General features: G+C 39.7%; 2 protein-coding genes across 14 annotated transcripts in view; one reads left to right on the forward strand and one right to left on the reverse strand.

The window, feature by feature from the left end:
* Positions 1-15,356, forward strand: part of INTS14 (integrator complex subunit 14) — a 45,328-nt gene extending 29,972 nt beyond the window's left edge. For 4 of the 9 annotated variants that reach the window (XR_015135440.1, XM_086322989.1, XM_086322990.1 and 1 more), the window contains 2 exons: positions 914-979; positions 3,029-5,094. Coding sequence is in view for 7 of the 9 variants with exons in the window: in XM_086322989.1 (XP_086179115.1) it covers positions 914-979; positions 3,029-3,280 (318 nt within the window). In the remaining 2 variants the exon portion in view is untranslated. Of the gene's footprint in view, positions 1-913; positions 980-3,028; positions 5,095-8,496; positions 12,609-13,242 lie in introns of those variants that run through there. The other 5 variants (XM_086322991.1, XM_086322993.1, XM_086322994.1 and 2 more) reach the window with 4 other exon arrangements.
* HACD3 (3-hydroxyacyl-CoA dehydratase 3) overlaps positions 4,755-17,930 on the reverse strand; it is a 29,965-nt gene continuing 16,789 nt past the window's right edge. For 2 of the 5 annotated variants that reach the window (XM_086322997.1, XM_086322999.1), the window contains exons 7-11: positions 13,342-13,469; positions 12,785-12,897; positions 10,258-10,364; positions 9,559-9,690; positions 4,755-6,444 (exon numbers count right to left, since the gene is read on the reverse strand). In XM_086322997.1, the coding sequence (XP_086179123.1) occupies positions 6,368-6,444; positions 9,559-9,690; positions 10,258-10,364; positions 12,785-12,897; positions 13,342-13,469 (557 nt within the window). In that variant the 3' untranslated portion in view covers positions 4,755-6,367. Of the gene's footprint in view, positions 9,244-9,558; positions 9,691-10,257; positions 10,365-12,784; positions 12,898-13,341; positions 13,470-14,884; positions 15,772-17,930 lie in introns of those variants that run through there. The other 3 variants (XM_086322996.1, XM_086322998.1, XM_086323000.1) reach the window with 3 other exon arrangements.

Raw genomic sequence — 17,930 nt, forward strand, 5'->3', positions numbered from 1 at the left:
GTGTTACATGACCATCACCACTGTCTAGTTCAAAAACATGTTCATCACCCCAAAAGGAAATCCTTTACCCGCTCAACAAGTCACTCTTGCCCCAGCTCTAGGCAACCACTTACCTGCTTTCTATCGTCTATAAGGATTTGTCTATTCTGGATATTTCATGTAAACTGCATCATATATGTGCCTTTTTGTGTTTGACTTCTCTTAGCGTAATGTTTTCAACAGTCATTCATGTTGTAGCATGTATCAGTCCTTCATTCCTTTTGATGGCTGAGTAATAATAGTCCATTGAATAAATAATGGTCCAATGTATAAAGTCCATATTTGTCCATTCATTCAGTTGATGAACTTTTGGATTATTTCTACCTTTTGGCTATTGTGAATAATGCTGCTATGATCATTTGCCAAATTTTTTTCTTTTGTTGCTGTGTTGTTTTAAGAGTTTTATAAGTAAGTTTTATGGTAAGAGTTTTATAGTTTTAGCTCTTAACATTTAGGCCTCTGATCCATTTTGAGTCAATTTTGTGGGTATGGTATGAAGTAAGGGTCCAACCTCATTCTTTTGCAGGTGGCTATCCAGTTATCCAGGCACCATTTGTTAAAGAGACTTCTTCCCCCCATTGAATGGTCTTGGCATCCTTGTCTAAAAGCCTCTGGCCATAGATGTATGGGTTTACTGGGGGTGTTTTTGTGAGACAAGTTCATTTTTTTCGCCATGGGCTTTTAGTATCATCAAGCCTTTTGAAGGAGAGAGATGATTTCCTAATGCTGAACAGTAACATTAACTTAGAAGGGAGCCTCATCTTTACACTATAACTCTTCTCATTTTCATTTTTTTCCATTTAAAGGTGTCCTTTTGTATTCTTTCCCTGTTTACCACAGAATTCTAACATTGAATTCGTTTTACCCTGTATAGACTGATGTACAGAAGATTTTAAGAAATGCAAGGAAACTACCTGAAAAAACACAGACATTCTATAAGGTGAGACTACGGAATTATGGTAGTTGAAGGTGGGCTCCGTGTTGCGTGCCAGAAATAAACTGTTTCACAGTAGTGTAAACACTGAACATGGACAGGAATTAGAAATATTTGTTTGTGCCTCCAATTTTTCATCAGTAAAGTCAGTAGAAGCGATAGGTCTGTACCTGCCCTAAACTCCAGGAGTCAGGAGTGTCTAAGTGGCTGGTTCTGTGTGGTGGGCCCTCTGGCAGGTCTTCTCTGTCTTGGTGCTGCTGCGAATGGCTGAGGGAAGGAGCTGAAAGGACCTGGGAGTCATAGCCCTTAACGCTCTTCCCTGTTCCCAAATGGGTATCCGATCTAACTCCAGGCAACCAGTGGACGTTTTTCCAGGACGTGTCTGCTCAGAACATTCATACTTTGCCAGAGGAGCTGCTTCTGGTAATGACTTCTAAAATGGCCCACTTACGAGACTTCCCTGGCGGGCCAGTGGTTCAGATTCCATGCTTCCCATGCCGCGGGCACAGGCTCAATTTGTGGTTGGAGAAATAGGATTTCACCTGCCATGTGGTGCAGCCAAAAGATAGTGAGTGTTTTAAAAAATATATACATTTATAAATTGCAAAAGAATGGCCCTCCAGAATCATATCTCACTAATGCAGAACCATTGGTGGAGTCAAGCTACAAGAGATGGGGTGGGGGTGGGGGGCGGCATTTAAGTTCACTCTTGCTTCTCCTGTCCTTCTGACATTTGGCTTAAATTAAATTAAGTGGCAGTGTGAGGTATGCAGTATTGTCAGTTGTGTCCTAGCTTGCTAATCTTAAAATATCGTGCACACAGTCAACCCCAGGGTAGCTAGCATCTCTTCCAGAGAACATAGGTGCTTTGGGTGTTATCTCATTACCTTTATGTCTTCAACCCTAATTATGTAGCGAGCTGGTGAAATCAGGCAAGAGTTCAACCAGAGAGTGGTTCAGCCCACCATGCCTCCCCCTAATCGAAGCCCTTAATCCATATTGGCCCTAGATGACCACTCCGTGACTGCAGCCCCTGCCTGCCTGCAGAGCTGTCTATTCGTCTATACTTTGGCCTTCTTCTGAACTTTTCATCTGTAAACAGATGATCGTAGAAAGGTGATCAGAAAGTCTGTTTCTTTCTTCTGGTTTTATATAACCTACATAACAGAGTGGGAAGGGGCCTCTACCAGATGGCTGTGTCTACCCCTCCAGTGGGCACAGCAGAGGTGAGCCTCGTTTTGTAAATGAGGCCACTGACACCCAGAGAGGCTGCACAACTTGCCCAGATCACACTGCTAAGTGATGGATGGGGCATTTCATGTTTCTCTGCTTCCATCCAGTATTTGACTTCTCTTTTTGAGGCAGTCTTTGGGGTCTGACTTCCTGACTCCTCCAGACATACTCATTGTCATTCAGTCTAAGGCTCCAGCCAGAGAGGCACCAAAGGGTTAAGAGTCCTCTGAGGTTTGGGCAAGCCTTTTCCATACCTGAGTAACAGAGATGAAGTATCCTCAGAGTTATGAGTTGTTGTTTAATCGCCAAGTCGTGTCCAACTCTTTGTGACCCCATGGACTATAGCCCGACAGGCTCCTCTGTCCATGGGATTATTCTCCAGGCAAGAGTACTGAGCAGGTTGCCATTGCCTTCTCCAGGGAATCTTCCTGACCCAGGGATCTAACCCACATCTCCTGCATTGGTAGGCAGATTCTTTACCACTGTGCCACCAGGAAGCCCAGAGTTACGAGTACTGTACATGAAATGATGTATGCAAAGCACCTCACCATGTTTGGCCTAAGTGGTCATGAACTGTGGTGAGGATAACCTCAGTTTCAGAAACCTGTTGTCCTTTGCCTTCTGACCACCTGTAGAGGAACTACTTCCCAGGCATGTCTTCACACCCTCTTATTATGGGTGTCTCTGTACCAATATTTGTTCTGATATAAAAACACTCATTTAAGTTTGGGGGTCAAGGGGAATATATGTCACACTGAGCACTTAGGAAGTTTGTGATGAGGGGAATGCATTTTAGGAACATTGGTGTTTTGTTTGTTTCAGGAGCTGAACCGTTTACGAAAGGCTGCCTTGGCCTTTGGTTTCCTGGACCTGCTCAAAGGGGTGGCAGACATGCTAGAAAGGGAGTGCACGCTGCTGCCCGACACGGCTCACCCCGACGCTGCGTTCCAGCTGACCCACGCTGCCCAGCAGCTCAAGCTGGCCAGTACTGGCACTTCTGAGTACGCTGGGTATGACCACAACATCACACCTCTGCAGACAGACTTCTCTGGGAGCAGCGCAGAGAGAATATGACGCTGACTTTGGGAGCCTTCCTTCTTTTTTTCAAGTGAGAATGATTTCGGGTAAAACCTTTTCAGTCTGTTCACCTCTGCAGCGGCTGCCCGAAGACCTTCCCAAGACTGCCTGAGACACACTCCTCACAGGTTTGACTCTGCTATTCCGAGAAGGTTCTGCAGGGTGGGCAGCTGCTTTCTGGAGCTCAGAGTCTTTTAAATCCCAAAGACAGCTGTTGCTCCCACAACGGGAACATCTCCTGAAACGCTTGAAGGACTGACAAGTGTAGAGCCCTCTCCACCATCCTCAGGAAACCCAACAGCTTGGGTTCTGTTCCTGAAAGACCTCTCCATTCTTTTCCTCTCCCAACCATAGGGACATTTTCAAGTACCTGTGGTTGGGAGAGGAGACTTGTTAAACACAATCCCGACATCCCTAAGTTTCAGAATTTCCTTAAAACTTGGGCAAAAAAGTCAGTGGCAACCCTTAGGGTGCTTTTGGTATATCTTGAGATACAAACTTAAACAGCAACCATAAATGTATGATCCTCATTTATTCAAATTTTTTAATGAAAATAAAATATTTGGTTTTCTATAAAATGGTTTCACTGGGAAACCAGTAGGTCTTTGCCTTGGGTCTCTCCTACAACATAAATATAATTTTCAGCTTCCTAAGTGGCATAGATTCTTGAAGGTTCCTTGGATTCCATATTGACTTCCTTATTTCTGACACTGGTTAGGCCTCACTGCCTAAGCCAGGTTCTGACATCACTGTCGTCAGTTATGGTTCTAGTCCATCAGCTAGCTTCATGACCTTGGGCAAGTCATTAAACTTTCCTGGGATTTATTTACATCAGTAGTGCTTTTCAGATTGCTCTGTAAACATCCTAAGGAATTATTCCCATAGGCTTCAGCCCAGGCAACCATATTGTTTTAAACTTTTCATTTTGTATTGAGGTATAGCCAATTAAAAATGTTGTGATAGCGTTAGGTGAACAGCACAAGGACTCAGCCATACATATTCATGTATCCATTCTCCACCAAGCTCCCCTGCCATCCAGGCCAAGCAACCATGTTTTACTTATTAATAACATGCTGAACTGCTATAGAGGCATACCTCAGAGATTTCGGAGGTTCACCTCCAGGCCACCATGATAAAGCAGGTATTGTAATAAGGTGAACCACACAAATTTCTTGGTTTCCCAGTATATAAAAATGTTATAGTTTATACTATAGTCTGTTAAGTGTGCAATAGCATTATGTCTAAGATAAAATGTACATACTTTGAGTAAAAACTAGTTTATTGGTTAAAAAAGGAAAAGCCAAACATCCTCTGACAACACAGGGATCTTCAATTTCTGAAAAATGCAAGTATCTGTGAAGTGTAATAAATCAAAGTATGCCTATATAATATTTTGTCTAAATGAAAGAATTTATCACTAATAATTTTGAAACCATTAGACTAAATGATCTTTAAACACAAGTTACTAGGATTTTGATTGTAAATGTTTTAATAGAAATACACAATCTTTAGCTTTTTTAGACAGCAGTGAGGTTTTTAACAATCACTAAGAATACAAGATTCTTTACAGCATAATCTACTGTAAAGCTGATCTGCCCAGTTACACATAGAAAGTCAGTTGAGAAGACACCAGAAATTAATACAAACAAATGTTGACAGAAGTTGCAGACATGCAAAATATCCTTCAATGCAGTGAACCTGACGTCTGGTTAGTATAGGCCTATACTAACCAGATGTCTTTAGGTCAAACCAAGTTTCTATCTTGGGCTCAGAGAAATGGCATAATCCAAGTCCCCCTTCCCCCAGGAATAGTGGGAATGGCAGAACAGAAAGAGCTATCATACCTTAAATTCTTATAGACAAACATTACTTATTTTACTTGGTTTACTTGGAATGTACTAGGGAAAACTAATGTTTTTGATGGTGGCCATATCTTAAAAGATTTTTCTCAGTTCCTCTGTTGGTGAACTTCCTGTAAGGAATCTTCGTTAAGGCTCAGATGGTGGTTCTTCAGCCAGAGTTCTCACTCTGTTTTCACTGGCCTGCTGCAAACAGGTGAAACAGCAGCAAAATAAAAACCTGGTGTTTTTGAGGCATGTTCAAAAACAGTCTCACCAGCTGACTCTGACAGGTACACAAGTACATGAACTCGGTCAGTGCAGGGGAAGGAAGGCTGAGTGTCTTTATGTCTGTGCACAGCCTAAGACAGTTCTGTAGCTACTTTTAGTGTGGTCTACTCTGAGGTTTCCAGCGTGCCACAAGCTGCATTGCCAGACTACCTTTTTGATCCCTGTAGTGCCGTCTGGGTTTGGAACTCGTTTACAGTCTGTTTCCTAACTAAGGTTTCCATCTTTCATGTTGAAAACAGCTGTGATTTAGCTACAAACGAAGTAAGTGATCATGGTGTTCCAAGGTTCTGACTGGTTTCTCTCAAATCACCCTGTGGCTCTCCAGTGCCTATGCAGGTTAAGATGTCGCTAGAGAGACCAAAAGTTTCACAGGTAATATGTGTCCTCCAGCCCTACCTGGACTCAGAAATGTTTTTATCAGTAACTGAGTCAAACTTAATTTTCAAAAAAAAAAAAATCAATGCCAACCCACTTAACAAGTAGCCCCTTGGGTACAGAATATATTAGGTCTTTTTCTGAGTCACTTTTGGAGCCTCCTATACAGCTACATAGTCTTTTTGTTTTTTTCCCCACAAGCAATAGCTGCAAAGAACACATCTCAGCTATACACACGGCCAGTAGCTGGTAGCCTCAGGGCACTGAAGAAATATCTGGGGCCTGTGAAACAGACTGACTAGAGATGGAGTGGGTGGGGGTATGGCTGAGTCTTTTGCTGTCACTAACAGAATACACAAGAATGAACCTGTCATCGGGTATCAGGAATCCATGTCATGCAAGGACTACACTAAGGTAATACAGTAAATTCAGGAATGTTACTGGGAAAAAAAGAAGATAGCTCCACTGAGAATTGAATCATTTAACTTTAAAAAAACTTTTACATCAGTACAAGAAGGTAAAACTGTAAGAACTATAGATTAGGCTCAAACTGGCAAAAAGTCATCTAAATCTCTTCCGTTTAGTGGATCTTTTTCTTTTTTTGTCCAAAGCGCCGCCTGCGCTGTTTATAAAGATAACGGAAATTTATGTATAACCCTGGAAAAGAAAAGAGGCCAATTAGAATCTTTGTCTCTGTTTATAAGCAGAAGTTCTTGGGGTAGAACAGTCCCTAGCTGTCTGTTTTTCATATCCCACAGCCCTGTGCTTCCTGCAGTTCCTCAAGAAGCACAACCTAGAACACATATTAACAATGCACTAGAGACATTCAGTTTTCCCCCAGTGGGTTTTACAATTTAATTTTCTCCCATGCTTCATTATGAAAACTTTCAAATATACAGATTAAATCATTGTACAGTGAACACCTAAATTTAAACTTTAACTTTATTACACTTAGTTTATCACATACCCATTCCCATCTCATTTTTTATGTATTTCAATGTAAGTTGAAGACATCAGTACACTTCACCCCTAAAAAATTCATTAATTAGAATTCAATACTTTTTCCTTTCTTTTAAGGTAGGATTTACATAAACTGAAATATACAAATTTGAAACAGAAAGAGAACCTAATTTTTAATTCAAGGCTAGGCAATAATATATATTAAGCAATAGCCTAAAAGGTATGAGACTTTTCTAGGAAACAAAATTCAGTGAACTAGAAAACAAAGGATTTCAGAGCCAGAAAAAAATTTCAATCCCACGTGATCACTGAGGAGCTCTGTAGCGAAACCTCACTTCCATTTTTTCCATTGTACAATAGAGTTAAAAACACTTATTTTATAGACTTACTGTGAGAGAAGGAACGTTTGATCTATACACAAATATAATTGTTATACTGCTCCTAAATTATGCAGATTTAGGGTATCATTCTCAAGAACAACTACACACTCATTGTAGGCAAGCTAAATATGAGTATAGAACCTTGTAAGTTAGAATATGCAACACAAGGAAAAGCCACTAGAGTTGCTGCTGCTGCTAAGTTGCTTTAGTCGTGTCCGAGTCTATGCGATCCCATAGATGGCAGCCCACCAGGCTCCGCCATCCCTGGGATTCTCCAGGCAAGAACACTGGAGTGGGTTGCCATTTCCTTCTCCAATGTATGAAAGTGAAAAGTGAAAGTGAAGTCTCTTAGTCGTGTCCGACTCTAGCAACCCCATGGACTGCAGCCTACCAGGCTCCTCCATCCATGGGATTTTCTAGGCAAGAGTACTGGAGTGGGATGCCATTGCCTTCTCCGCCACTAGGGTTAGTGAACATTAATATTCATCTTTTTTAGTAAAATATTTTAAGGGTCTTTCCAGTACTTATTCCTACCCTCAGTAGGTCCATTGGTTGCAGCTTAATTACAGCAGTACTAGACTTATGCAGGAATAGAAGTAAAGAGCTCTTTTAATGAGTGCATTTTCCAAATTGATGCTTGCTCTCTTCAAGCACCAAAGACTGTAACATTTTTGGTTTGAAACCTTTCTGAAATGGGTAATATCCTTTATGAAATGGAAAAGAAGACATGGAACAAAAGGTAACCTTTGTTATGAGGGTACTCATAATGTGTCTCGTTTAACTGTGCTTCTGCCATGCGCTGATTCCCTGAAGGGCTCCAAAAGGATGTAGTTCTCTTCTCCCCCACTTCTAAATGGCCAAAATCAGGAATCCCCTCGTGGTCCAGTGGTTAGGACTCTGAGCTTTCGCTGCCAAGGGCCCAGGTTCAGTCTCTGGTCGGGGTACTAAGATCCCCAAAATGCATGGCACAACCAAATAAGTAAGATCACTGGGCTTGCCAACTTCTTGGGTTCACTTTTTGTGGTCTCCCTCTCGGTATGGGGAAGCCAGCCTCCGAGCTGGTCCCCAGTAATCCCTACTTCCTGGTATCCCATACCCTTGTGTAGTCCCCTCCCACACTGTACAAGGTTGATCTGTGTAACAGAGAGAACACAGTAAAAGTAACAGTAAATCTGAGTTTAGGTTATAAAAAGGGTGGACGTGACAGAAGTGCTAATTATCACTACAATGGCAATCTTATTACACCTGATGTATCAAATCAGTGTTATACACCTTAAGTTACACAATGTTTTATGTCAAATATATTTCAATAATACATAAATTTTTTAAAGGGAAAAAAAAGGGAGTTTGACTTCTGCCTTTCTTCCAGATCACTTGCTTTGGCGAGAAGCCATGTTATGAGCATCCACATGGAGTACTGTGGCGGGACACCGAAGCCTTCCTGCCCACAGCTACACAAGCGAGCTTGCAGTAGATCCTCCAGCCCTGGTCAAGTCTGCAGAAACTATAGCCCCAACTGAGCCAACAGCTTGACTGAGGCTCGTGAGGGTCCCCGAGCCAGGCCCACTCAGCTTGCCTGCTTCCTGACCAGGAAAACATGCCCAATAATAATTGTATGTTGTCTTAAGCTGCTACATTTTGGGCTAATTTGTTACACAGAAAAAGATAACTAGTACACTATCTGTGTCACATCCTTCTGTTGCCAGGAGACCAAATAGCCATACTTAAGGCCACCTCATGACTTTTGTGAAATACAACAGGGAGAAATACATATAAATTATATTAAAATGTGTCAGAACTTTATCCAAAGTAAACAGTCCTCCTAATTAGGCTTTTATCTTTCAAACTTGCAATAATTTAGGTTTACTTCTCTATCCCTTCTTTTAGTTCTTAGGAGGTCCCTAGTTTTTATGAATTAAGACAAGAATTTATGATTTTATATAAAAGTTGATAAGCAAGCAAGGTTTTACATGAGGAATAGGGGGCTTTCCTATTGTCAGGTAGAAGGCTTTCTGACGTCTTGCGGGTCCTTGAACGGAGGCCTTTATTGCCTTCTTCCTTGCTGCCAGCTGTATTACCACCTCTGTAACAATTCCTCTGGATAAGGAATCTGCTACTGAAATCAGCAAAAGTAAAATGAGCTTTTTATTCAGTTTTAAAAGCGCTTCTTACATTATTTTAAACATGAAATATGGGAAAGTCTGAATGACCAAGAGCATTTCAAGAAAAGAACTCATCCAATCAAGATGTGAGAAGAAATATTTCTACGTGGCATATTCTCCAGTGGGTCTGTTCTGCAATGTAATTTGTTCTTAAACTTATTTCCACTCTTTTGAAAGCAAGAATATTAATAAGGATTTCTAAAACTTTGAATCATTTAACTACCTTCTAAGAAGCAACAGAAAGAATCTATTATGGAGCCAATACTTACCTAAAAATAGTAATATAAGATAAATCTGAAGAAAAAAGGAAAATCTAACTTTGATTTTCACTGGATATGGCAATGTGAAGCTGAATCTTCCTGTTTCATTAAATACTGGAATGGACTGAATCACTGAGACAGCTGAAAGCAGAAACAGTAACTTTTTAGAAGCAAATGAAATACAATTAAATTTACTGATAGAACCTTCTAACTCCTCAAAGTTTCAGTTCTAGGTTTGTTGAAAATGCTTCCTCCTCCCTTTGTACAATAGGCTCACGCCTCTTCTTTTTTCCCCACTAGCTTTCCTAGGAAATAAGCCTTCAAGCTGACAGCAAAGGTAAATAAGGAACAGTCAATTGATAGCACTGAGCTTCCTATTCTATAAAATGGAGAGAAAAGTGCCTATCTGACTCACTCATTAGGTGTTTGTCATAATAAAATGAAGTCATCAATATGAACTTGCTTTGGAAGATTAAAACTACCATATAAATAGGAAGCATGCATGACCACCAGCTTCCAAACCTTAACAAAATGAACTACTTCCTCGGAACAGTCTGGACAGCAGTAGTATTGTGGAAGGAAACCACTAGAAAGAAATTCTTGTAAAAGTTCAACACCCATGTATCAGACTAAAGCTAGCAGAGGGAGGAAGAGAGGTCTGGCTACTCAGTGGAGGTAAGATATAAGTCCTAGAGTTCTTTAAAGTACCTTCTGCCAAACATCCCATAGGATATAGGGGAATCCACACAGTGTAACGAAGCCATGTGAGCACCTTCCAATCCATGTCAATGCAGGAGAGCATGTAGAAGGGGTACCTATTGGAAATAAGGCATTCACATGTTAAAAACCACTGAATGCAACTCTAGAACATCATTGAAGAGTAATTTCACAATCAGTCACACATGGCTTCTTTTTAGCAGAATTAATGAACTCCCATCGTGCTCTTCCTCCAATCTTCAAAGGATATGAAAGTCAAAGTGAAGTCGTTCAGTCGTGTCTGACTCTTTGCGACCCCATGGACGGTAGCCTACCAGGCAGGCTCCACCATCCATGGGATTTTCCAGGCAAGAATACTGGAGTGGGCTGCCATTTCCTTATCCAAAAGGATATGAATTCTCGATAATGGCAAAGTAAGTTTAGGTCTGAAAGGAATCCTCTATGAAAAAGTTCTGTACATGGAACAGATCCTCAGAAGCATTTTGGCTTTATTCCTGGTTCTGATCTGTGTCCCAAGTAGGTTAGGACAGATACTTTGACACTTTATCTCTGCCTAAATGAACATTTACCAAAATTAAAGTATAAAAAAAGACCTCTAATCTATAATCAGGCATACTCTACTTAAAAAGAGCTAACATAAATTTGTTTCTCCCAAACAGTAAAAGTTACTATTAAGAACCTATAATCTCTTTCACTTTTGTGTTAAGTAGACTAGAGGGTATACAGGATGCCATGGGGTGCAGACTACAGTTAAGACATAATCTAGGGCTGCTAATGTCTTTTTTCCCTCTTAACTGTCAACTTTCCCAAAATATCACCAAACCTAGAACTGAAGAGTCAGTTTGCAAAACCAATGCTCCACTTGGCTGAAAAGGGAAGAAGTATGGAATATGTATGGTCTGGTACAGAACACATCTACTTTAATCAGATTTTTTTTTAAGAAAAGGATAATTTCTGGATTTCCCTGGTGGTCCAGTGATAAAGAATTCACCTGCCAATGTGGGGGACACGGGTTCAATCCCTGGTCTGGGAAGAGTCTACATGCCTCGGGGCAAGTAAAGCCTATGGGCCACATCGACTGAGCCTGCGGTTTAGAGACAACACACAACTAGCGAGTAGCCCCCACTCGCCACAAATAGAGAAAGCTCACACACAACAGTGAAGACCCGGCACAGCCAAACACAAACTTATTTTTTTAAAAGAGATTTCTTCTACTGACAATCAAAAATCGAAGAATCAGATAAGAGATCAATTCAAACTTCAGTAATCTTATAGCCAAAGATTTATTCTATCATCCCTTCTCGAAGGCTGGTCTTCAGTACTTCATCCAGCCTGGGATGCTTCTTCAGTCACATGTTTCTTCAGCCTTTTCAAGAATTTTTCCATGTGAATGAGTCCTCTCTTTCCAATAAGACAGCAAGATCCTAAAGGGTAAGATAGGCCTTTGGTTTCTCTGGATCTCTCCTTCTCCTCCCCAGTGTCCAGGCTGGTATTATGATCCACTGAGTGCTTTAAAAAAAAAAAAGCCTCAGACTTCCTGGCAGTCCAACTCTGTGTTTCCACTGCAGGGGACATGGGTCTGATCCCTGGTCAGGGAACTAAGATCCCGCATGGCGTGAGGCCAAAACAAAATTTTTAAAAAATAAATAGGCTTGTCCGAAAGTAGTGCATTATCTCAATTGATTGTTCACAGTTACAGATCGAACTCCTCATCCTACTCTTTCCCCCGTCTCACTACTGCACTTGACTAGTCTTTTATGAAAGCAGCCTAGATGTCCATCGGCAGATGAACGGATAAGGAAGTTGTGGTGCATATGCACAATGGACTATTACTCAGCTATAAAAAAGGAACACATTTGAGTCAGTTCTAATGAGGTGGATAAACCTGGAGCCTATTATACAGAGTGAAGTAAGTCAGAAAGAGAAAAACAAATATTGTATATTAACGTATATATATGGAATTTAGAAAGACAGTACTGATGATCCTACATGCAGGGTAGTAAAGGACACACAGATGTAAAGAACTGACTTTTAGACTCGGGGGGAGCAGGTGAGGGTGGGGTGATTTGAGAGAACAGCATTGAGACATGTACATTACCATACGTAAAACAGGTGACCAGTGCAAGTTCAATATATGAAGGAGGGTATCCAAAGTCAGTGCTCTGGGACAACCCAGAGGGACAGGGTAGGGAGGGAAGAAGGCGCGGGGTTCAGGATAGGGGGATACATGTATACCTGTGGCCAATTCATGCTGAAGTATGGCAAAAACCATCACAATATTGTAAAGTAATGATCCTCCAATTACAATAAATTAATTAATTAAAAAATTTTTAATTAAAAAAGTATCTTTAATGTTTTAATTTAAAAAAAAAACACTGTCTCAACTTTGCAGAGCGCATAGATGCAGGCAGAACTCCACACATGAAACTTTAATCTCAAATAAAATGAGACTCTGGATAAGACAGTCTTATCCATAGTAGAAGGAGCACTCAAACACCATCCTGGCATTTGTACCCACCTGAAAATTTCAACTGTGCTCCATATATAAAACACAAAGAAAACCACAGCTTTGTTTTGCATCTCTTCCATGGTACCAAAGATGATAAACAAAATGAAGTTTCTTCCAAGAAGCTATTAAAAAGACCCAAAAGAGAAAAACAAGTTTTAAAATACATTCTTAAAAGACAACACATAAATGTGTTATCTGAAACATAACCCCATTAAATTCAAGGTAAATAGAAAAAGACTGAACAACTTAGAACAAGTTTAAGTACCAAGTCAGTACCAGTATTACAGACTGTGTGTGTGTGTGTGTGTGTGTGTGTGTGTGTGTGTGTGTGTGTGTGTTCAGATAAAACACTGCTATTTCTCTGCAACAGGTAGAAAAGTTAAAAGTACCCAAGCCAGTACCAGTATTTCTGGACAGATTTTGTGTGTGTGTATTCAGAGAAAACAATGCTATTTCTCTGCCAACAGGTATTTTTACTCATTGAAACGTCTCAGCAAAGTGTGGATACCTAGTAAATAAACATCGAAACCCTGCATTCCCCACCCTTGAGCTCAACTGTTCAATACCTGGAAAAGAGAAGGTACCACTGGTGTCTTAGTGACTCCAATTGCTGCATTGATAGATTCCACGGCTGCCAGCATCTGGCAAAAATACATCATGTCAGCCACAGTGTGGAACGTGTCATAGAAGGACTCTATGGGACAAATACATATTAAAGGTAAATCAATTGGTAAATGCCAACACAGAAGTATTTTGCAATCTAGACAAGCCTTTACATGAAATGAATTTTAGGAAAAGTATAATAAACATTCAGTCAGATTCAAGTTTACTACTCAACTAAGCTGGAGGGGAGCAGGCCTCCATGAGCCTAATTAGTAAATTTTATTAGTTACCAGTAAGTTAACATATAAACCTTGTATGCCCTTCTCAATTTTAAAAGGCAAGAAAAAAAGCATACCTAGATTTCACTCACTTATTATATGCTGAAAAATCTATGTATCAGGCACATTGGTAATTCTTTTCAGATCCATTATCTCATTTAATTTAAAGGTAAAACTATTACATATATAGAATGAAACCTAGCTTTTTAAAATATCAAAACTATATAATCATAAATACATGCAGAGGTACAAAAGTACTGAATAAAATTAACTTTCAAAAACCTTAATTGTATTTATATATTTAATCCTATTAATTCTCATTCTTAGAACATGTCCTAACTAAAAAATCTAAAATGAAAAAGAATAAAAGCTTCAGCAAGGAGATTGTTCTCTGAAATGTTACATATTTCTAAGTGCACTAAAACAGAAATGGTCTAAACTTACAATTATGGAAAGTTTGAGTAAACTACAGTATATCTATTTCATGGAATATTATATAATAAATTAAAATGAGTTATTGCTTATATGAGGTCAACAATTGTGGTATCAATTTGGAGTGGTCCATAATTTAATATCCTTCATTTTTCATACTGATCCTCACTTGACATCCTGAATTCTTACATTCCTCTTTGCAGTGTTTCTCAAGCAGGGTACCACTGACGTTTTGAGCAAGATAGTTCTTAGTCCTGCATATTGTAAAGGTTTAGGATTCTTGTCTCCCTGCCTATTAAAGTAGAGTCTTTAAGAAATGGCAGAGTTAGGCAAGTTACCAGTAAAGATGACACTGCAGGCTCCTCAAAAGAATACAGTTTAAATATCAAATGAATAAAACAGGTCCTGGCAAGACTGAAAACACTCTCTAATCGCAAAAATGATCTACTATACAATCCTGCTACAAAGTCAAATGTGAATACACCAATGCTATGCTATGCTAAGTCACTTCAGTCGTGTCCGACTCTGTGCGACCCCATAGACGGCAGCCCACCAGGCTCCCCCGTCCCTGGGATTCTCCAGGCAAGAACACTGGAGCAGGTTGCCATTTCCTTCTCCAATGCATGAACGTGAAAAGCGAAAGTGAAGTCGCTCAGTCGTGTCCGACTCTCCGCGGCCCCATGGACCGCAGCCTAGCAGGCTCCTCCGTCCATGGGATTTTCCAGGCAAGAGTACTGGAGTGGGGTGCCATTGCCTTCTCCGGAATACACCAATGAGTAAGTTCAAAATTTGATTATTTTCTTTGAAGAAGTAATGCAAAATTACAATTTAAATTTTGCTATAAAAAATTTATTCATAATTTTAAATGCCCCTTGTGAAGACAAAAATCACAATTTTTTTTTCACCATTTACAGTGAAATTCTGGTATCTTTCTTCAAGAGATTCACTTCTTAATTTTTTGGACAAATTATCTTTGACAAATGAGGTTCTCCATTATTTTGAACTAGAAAATTGTGACTTAAGATTTGGAATATGGTAAATAAAAGTAGATCTTGTTGCTTTGTATCTGATTTTATGGGAAATTCATCCTTGTTTCAATTCAGGAATAAAAATCTGATTTCTAAAATGACTGTTATAAAGAATATTAATAACACTAACATGCTTATAATACTGTTTTAAAAACAAGATGCAAAACTGTATACACAGCATGATGATAGTTTTTAACTGCAGGAGAAAAAATAAAGACTAAAAGGAAATGTATGGAAATATTTAAAGTGATGGACAATGGCTTATTCACCTCCCCTTCCAGGCCCCCACACCTCCTCCCCAGTTTTCTCCCATTTTCCAAACTTCCTTAAATTGCTCCATTTACTTTTTAAAATTTTGTATTTATTTATTTATGGTTGTGCCAGGTCTTCATTGCTGCCCGCGAGCTTCCTCTAGCTGCAGTGAGTGGGGCGACTCTCCTTGTCGTGCGCAGGCTTCTCACTGCAGTGGCTTCTCTTGCTGAGGAGCACGGGCTCCAGGTGCACAGGCTCAGTAGCTGTGGCGCATGGGCTTAGTTGCCCTGTGGCATGTGGGATCTTCCCAGACGAGGGATTGAACCCACATCCCCTGCATTAGCAGGCAGATTCTTAACCACTGGACCACCAAGGGAAGCTCCAGCCCATTTACTTTTATGATCTGAAAAAAATTTTTTGAAAGTACTAACAAGGCACTCGTGTTAATGGACAAGGATTTAAATAATGGTAGTATAAAACAGTACACTCTTTCTGGGCAGTATACATCAGAATCCTTAAAAGTAATCTGCCCTTTAGTCTCATAATTCTTCTTCAAGAACTTTTCCTAAGAAAGGTACATGGGTTTATTAGAAAGATATCTAACAAAGTGCCAAGAATCCATCACTCTGATAGATGGAATTACAGCAGAGTTTAAGTATTTAAGTAATTAACACATTTTTATAATTAGAAAAAAACTTTAATTAAAAAAAAAAGTATTAATAGAGAGACAGACATGAGTTTCTACAAGTTTGCTATTTCCTTAACATGAGTTCAGCTATACATGTTTATGTAAATAAAACAAGTACATGTGTAGAATTTGCCATTCACCAACACCTTTTATTCAAAAAGAGGTAACTGCAAAGGACAAACTGTGACCCTTGGTACCAGGCCCAGGTCTGAGGACTGATAAGAGAAGAATTTCAACAGCAGCTCCATTCCAATAGGTGGTTAGGAAGGGGCGCAGAGCCAAAACAGAAATTACAGATCCAGGCAGCTAACTTTAAACACATGACCCAGATAATTTAGCAGCTTTTGGAGTGGATCACCTAATGGCTAGCAGGCTCACACAGGAACATTCAGAACCAATACAACTATGCTAAGTTAAATAAATAATTTATGAATTGGAAAGTCCCTACTCATTCTATGAAACTTGTGTTAAATCCATACTAGTAAGAGCTACAGATCTAACAACTGTCTGAGACTTCCTTTGCTTCTTTAAATAACCATCAGTGGACTTCTGGTTACATACGACTATAAGATGCTAGGCATTTGGGAAATTTTTCACTAGCCTACTACTGTGCTTTGCAGAAATCCAAGTAAAGACTGGAAAAACACTGTGCACTTCATTCTAAAGATTCTGGAGCTAACTACAATTCATCTTTACAAACCTCAGGTAGGAAAATTTAGGACTGAAGAATAAAATAGTCTACAGGACTTTTTCTCTTTTTAAATACTTTCTTTTTTTCCACTATGCTCATATCTTCCCTCATATTTACTTTACAAAATAAAGAAAAATTTTAAATGATCCATTCAAGCCATTTGAAAATGGTGCCTTTTCTTCCAATCATTCCACATTTATTGGTTGTTTTCTTTCTTTTTATATTGGTGTGAACAAACTGGAAGAACAAGTTTGTATGTTACCTTTTTAGTCTATCGTAAGTATTTTTCCAGATTTTACCACCTCTCTAAATACTTAACATTTGCTTCACAACATTCCACTGAGTGAACAATCTATAGCAATCCTTCACTCATGGACATTTACATAGTGTCTAATTTGTCACTAATATAAATAATGCCATAATGTTTATTTTTTATAATTACTTTTTGGATATGAATAATTAAGGTTCTTGATGTTGCTATTGTTGTCGCTATTCAGTCATTCAGTTATGTCCAACTCTTTCCGACAGCATGGACTATACAGCACAACAGGCTTCCCTGTCCTTCACCGCCTCCCAGAGCTTGCTCAAACTCATGTCCATTGAGTCGGTGATGCCATCCAACCATTTCATCCTCTGTCATCCCCTTCTCCTCCTACCTTTAATCTTTCCCAGTATCAGGGTCTTTTCTAGTAAGTCAGCTCTTCCCATCAGGTGGCCAAAGTATTGGAGTGTCAGCTTCAGCATCAGTCCTTCCAATGAATATTCAGGATTGATTTCCTTAGGATTGACTGATTTGATCTCCTTGCAGTCCAAGGGACTCTCAAGAGTCCTCTCCAACACCACAGTTCAAAAGCATCAATTCTTTGGTGCTCAGACTTCTTTATGGTCCAATTCTCACACTCGAAAAACCATAGCTTTGATTATATGGACCTTTGCCAGCAAAGTAATGTCTCTGCTTTTTAATATGCTGTGGTGTTGGTCATAGCTTTTCTTCCAAGGAGCAAGCGTCTTTAAATTTCATGGCTGCAGTCACTATCTGCAGTGATTTCGGAGCCCAAGAAAGAAAAGTCTGTCACTGTTTCCGTTGTTTCCCCATCTATTATCTACAGGAAGTGATGGGACTGGATGCCATGATCTTAATTTTTTGAATGTTGAGTTTTAAGCCAGACTTTTCACTCTCCTC

This window comes from Bos grunniens, chromosome 10 (genome assembly GCF_055505025.1).
Source record: "Bos grunniens cultivar Pamir isolate PY7600 chromosome 10, Bosgru_T2T1.0, whole genome shotgun sequence".
In the NCBI taxonomy this organism is placed as follows: Eukaryota; Metazoa; Chordata; class Mammalia; order Artiodactyla; family Bovidae; genus Bos; species Bos grunniens.